This window comes from Mesitornis unicolor, unplaced genomic scaffold (assembly GCF_000695765.1).
Source record: "Mesitornis unicolor isolate BGI_N332 unplaced genomic scaffold, ASM69576v1 scaffold46811, whole genome shotgun sequence".
Lineage (NCBI taxonomy): Eukaryota > Metazoa > Chordata > Aves > Mesitornithiformes > Mesitornithidae > Mesitornis > Mesitornis unicolor.
The window spans coordinates 6,447-9,490 of record NW_010164265.1 but is presented as its reverse complement, the minus strand read 5'-3'; the positions used below and the strand labels follow the sequence as shown (position 1 = coordinate 9,490).

Here is a 3,044-nt window from a genome sequence, read left to right as displayed (position 1 = left end):
TACCTTCATAGCTCAAAAATTTGCATTCATGCTAATGCGTTTGTTTTTCGCCGTGCTCATCTCTAAGCAGAACGTTATATGAAGACTCTGAAAACCACAGCACTGCTAACAGATGCTCTTACTGGCAGCTTCCTGTTGTTTGCTTTTGTGCTGGCTCTGGAATAAATGGAGTTGGGCCCATATATTTAATTTTGTGCCTCCTCAAAATGCGTGACTGAATTTTATGATTTTAAAATTACAACTACGTTATTTTGAGGTCTAGCAGTAGCCAAGCAATCTGGATAGTTCATATCCTTTTCTTATCAAAGGAGTTATTTTTTTAGAATTGTTTTAAGGTTGCTGGCAGCCAATGCTAGGAGTGTTTTTTAAAACCTCTCTATTTGCATTTTTCCTGTTGTCAGAGCTTCTAAGGCAAAGCTAGAATGTTTGGCAATGCCAGTGAAGGTAGGAGTTTCATGTTTTTTGAGTTGACTAACAAGTAAGTTCCCTGGGCTGCCACTGTGCTTCTGTTGAATAAATTAACTCTAAGAATACAGAACATGACAAACTCTTTTTCTAAACATTTTTAGGAAACAAATGTCTTGGGGTTTAAAGGACCTCGTAAAATGAGTGTGATCGTGCCAGGAATGAATATGGACCATGAAAGAGTTTCCATCAGACCACGAAATGTAAGTCATGCCATCAGTCAATGATAAAAATTACTAGAAAAACACCAGTATTGAAACAATTGTGGAACAATGGGGTGTGTGACTTGTTCTGAAACTCACAAAAACACTACAAAAATAATAATAATGATGTATTTTGGTATCAAAAGGTACCACTAACCTTTTCCAAGCTATGGAAAGGAACTGAATGCACATTTGCATTAAGATACTCAGGGTTTTCTGTTTCATTCGATCATACTGTTTTGAGGATTAAGGGTGACAGTGGAGTCTTTGGGCTAAACCATGAACGTGGTTTTTGTGTGAGTTTATTTTTTGTCTTGTGAGAGCATTAGACTGAAGCCAGTATCTGTGATGTGTGCAGGAACATGAGACACTTCTTGCAAGATGGCAGAACAAAAATACAGAGAGTGTCATTGAGCTGCATAACAAAACACCAGTCTGGAATGATGACACCCAGTCCTACGTTTTAAATTTCCATGGTCGAGTCACACAGGCCTCGGTGAAAAACTTCCAAATTATTCATGATAATGATCGTAAGTATAGCTCTTTTTCTGTAATGTGTAGAGACAGGACTGCACACACAGCCTGACAGTGATTCTGTCCTTACTCTTGTTACCTGAGTGGTTTGATTTAGTTCTGTGGGTCCAGCTTGAAGCTGCTCTGCCTTGTGGCTGTGCCCCTGATGCACGTTGGGTGTTTAAATGCTCATTCTTGAGACAGGTGGTTCTGCTGTGTGCTGTCACACGCCTGTGTCACTGTGCTGGAGCACACTGGGCTACACCAGTGCCGTGCTTTGGCTGCAGGGGAATGTTGAAAACTATTGAAAATATTGAAAGTGGCTGTGCCAGTCTCAGAGAGCATCACTGACTTTGAAACATTGGTGTATGCGTTTGCTGCATTTTATAAGGTGAAACAATTACACCTGCTTCTGCAATGAAACACTGCAAACTGTGAATGAGACTGACATTTCCTCTTGCTGACGAAGAGTATGAAAGTGAAAAAAGTTGAGAATTTCTGAATATCATATAACAGAGAGACAGGATTAGGTCTAGATCACAATTACGCCTTCTTTTCTCCCATTATCCTTGCTTGTCCACTTGTCTGAAGTTAAGTAGGAATAGAATTAATTGGTTCTTGCTACATCTGAAACTTGGCACTAGGTCTACAAAAGAGGTTTGAGCATTCGATGCCGAAGCAGTTTTCTCTCTGTGTTTGCAAAAAACACTTTATATCTGCGTAGTTTATTTGAAGGCCATAACAAGTTTTGCAATCCTTTATCACTCAGCTGTTCCTCACTCAAGCTGTCCTTGCTTCTCCCTCTGATATCAGCATACCCATTTGCATCAATAAGTGTTGCGAAGCTTGATGAGTGCGTGTGTTTTGTTTGTATTTTGTTGAATTGGGCCAGAGGATGATGTTGAATGCATACTTACCTAGTAATGGCTGCAAGCAAAAATAATGCTTTGTCACTTTTTATGACCTTTCTTGCAGCTGACTATATAGTGATGCAGTTCGGCCGTGTGGCTGAGGATGTGTTCACCATGGACTACAACTACCCAATGTGCGCACTACAAGCCTTTGCTATTGCCCTTTCAAGTTTTGACAGCAAGCTGGCTTGTGAGTAAAGGGGCATGGGTGAGCATCCCCTCAAAGGAAGCAGTTTGCCATATGATTCCCACTTCCTGCTGGTGTCACTTACAGTCCATACTAAACAGGTCAGGGAAAATGCAGTTGTGGAGGACCACTCTTGCTGAAGAGAAAGTAAAAGGAATCTTCTAAAAATTCAGGACATTCAGGAAATACTATTTTCCTCTTTTTTTCTGTCATATTTTTCTGGAAGTGGCATCAAGTTTGTGTAAACAGAAGTTCTATCTCATGTCCTTGATTATGTTATGGAGATGTGCCATGACGTACTGTACCGTGGCTCTAGTAGCACCATTATCATGGTGTCTTTTTTAAGTCTAGAAAGGGCGTGCACGCTCAAAAAATTTCTTCTGACATTTACGAATTATTCCAAGGCTGCAATCATACCTCAAGGTTGCATTCCTACATCGACTAATCAGAACTTCACATCATCCAACGTAAAAGAAAGATCACAAAAGAGATGCACTTTTTTAAATTTGGAAGGCTCTTGTGTAGTGTAAAGCCAAGTGTGAGGGTTGAAAACCTATACTGGACTGAACTTGATGCATTACTGTTGTGCATGTAGAAGGGCATGATGAATTTTAATTGCAGTAGGGGGAAATGGAGAAGTAGAAAGCACAAAATAATGTTGCACAAGTCACTTGAATTCTAAGCTGTCGTTATATTTTAACATCTACATGCTTTTTAATTTGTTTTGAATGAAAATGTATTTGGAGTGCAGAAAAGGAAAAGGAA

General features: G+C 39.8%; 1 protein-coding gene across 1 annotated transcript in view; it reads left to right on the top strand.

Annotated features, from left to right (window-relative positions):
- The window catches only part of TUB (tubby bipartite transcription factor), a gene marked incomplete at its 5' end in the record, with an annotated part of 16,125 nt that extends 13,368 nt beyond the window's left edge, over positions 1 to 2,757 (top strand). Inside the window, 3 exons of the mRNA XM_010194235.1 lie at positions 570 to 668; positions 1,027 to 1,198; positions 2,157 to 2,757. Coding sequence (XP_010192537.1) covers positions 570 to 668; positions 1,027 to 1,198; positions 2,157 to 2,290 — 405 coding nt within the window. The remainder of the gene's footprint in view (positions 1 to 569; positions 669 to 1,026; positions 1,199 to 2,156) is intronic.
- Positions 2,758 to 3,044: the final 287 nt, after the last annotated feature.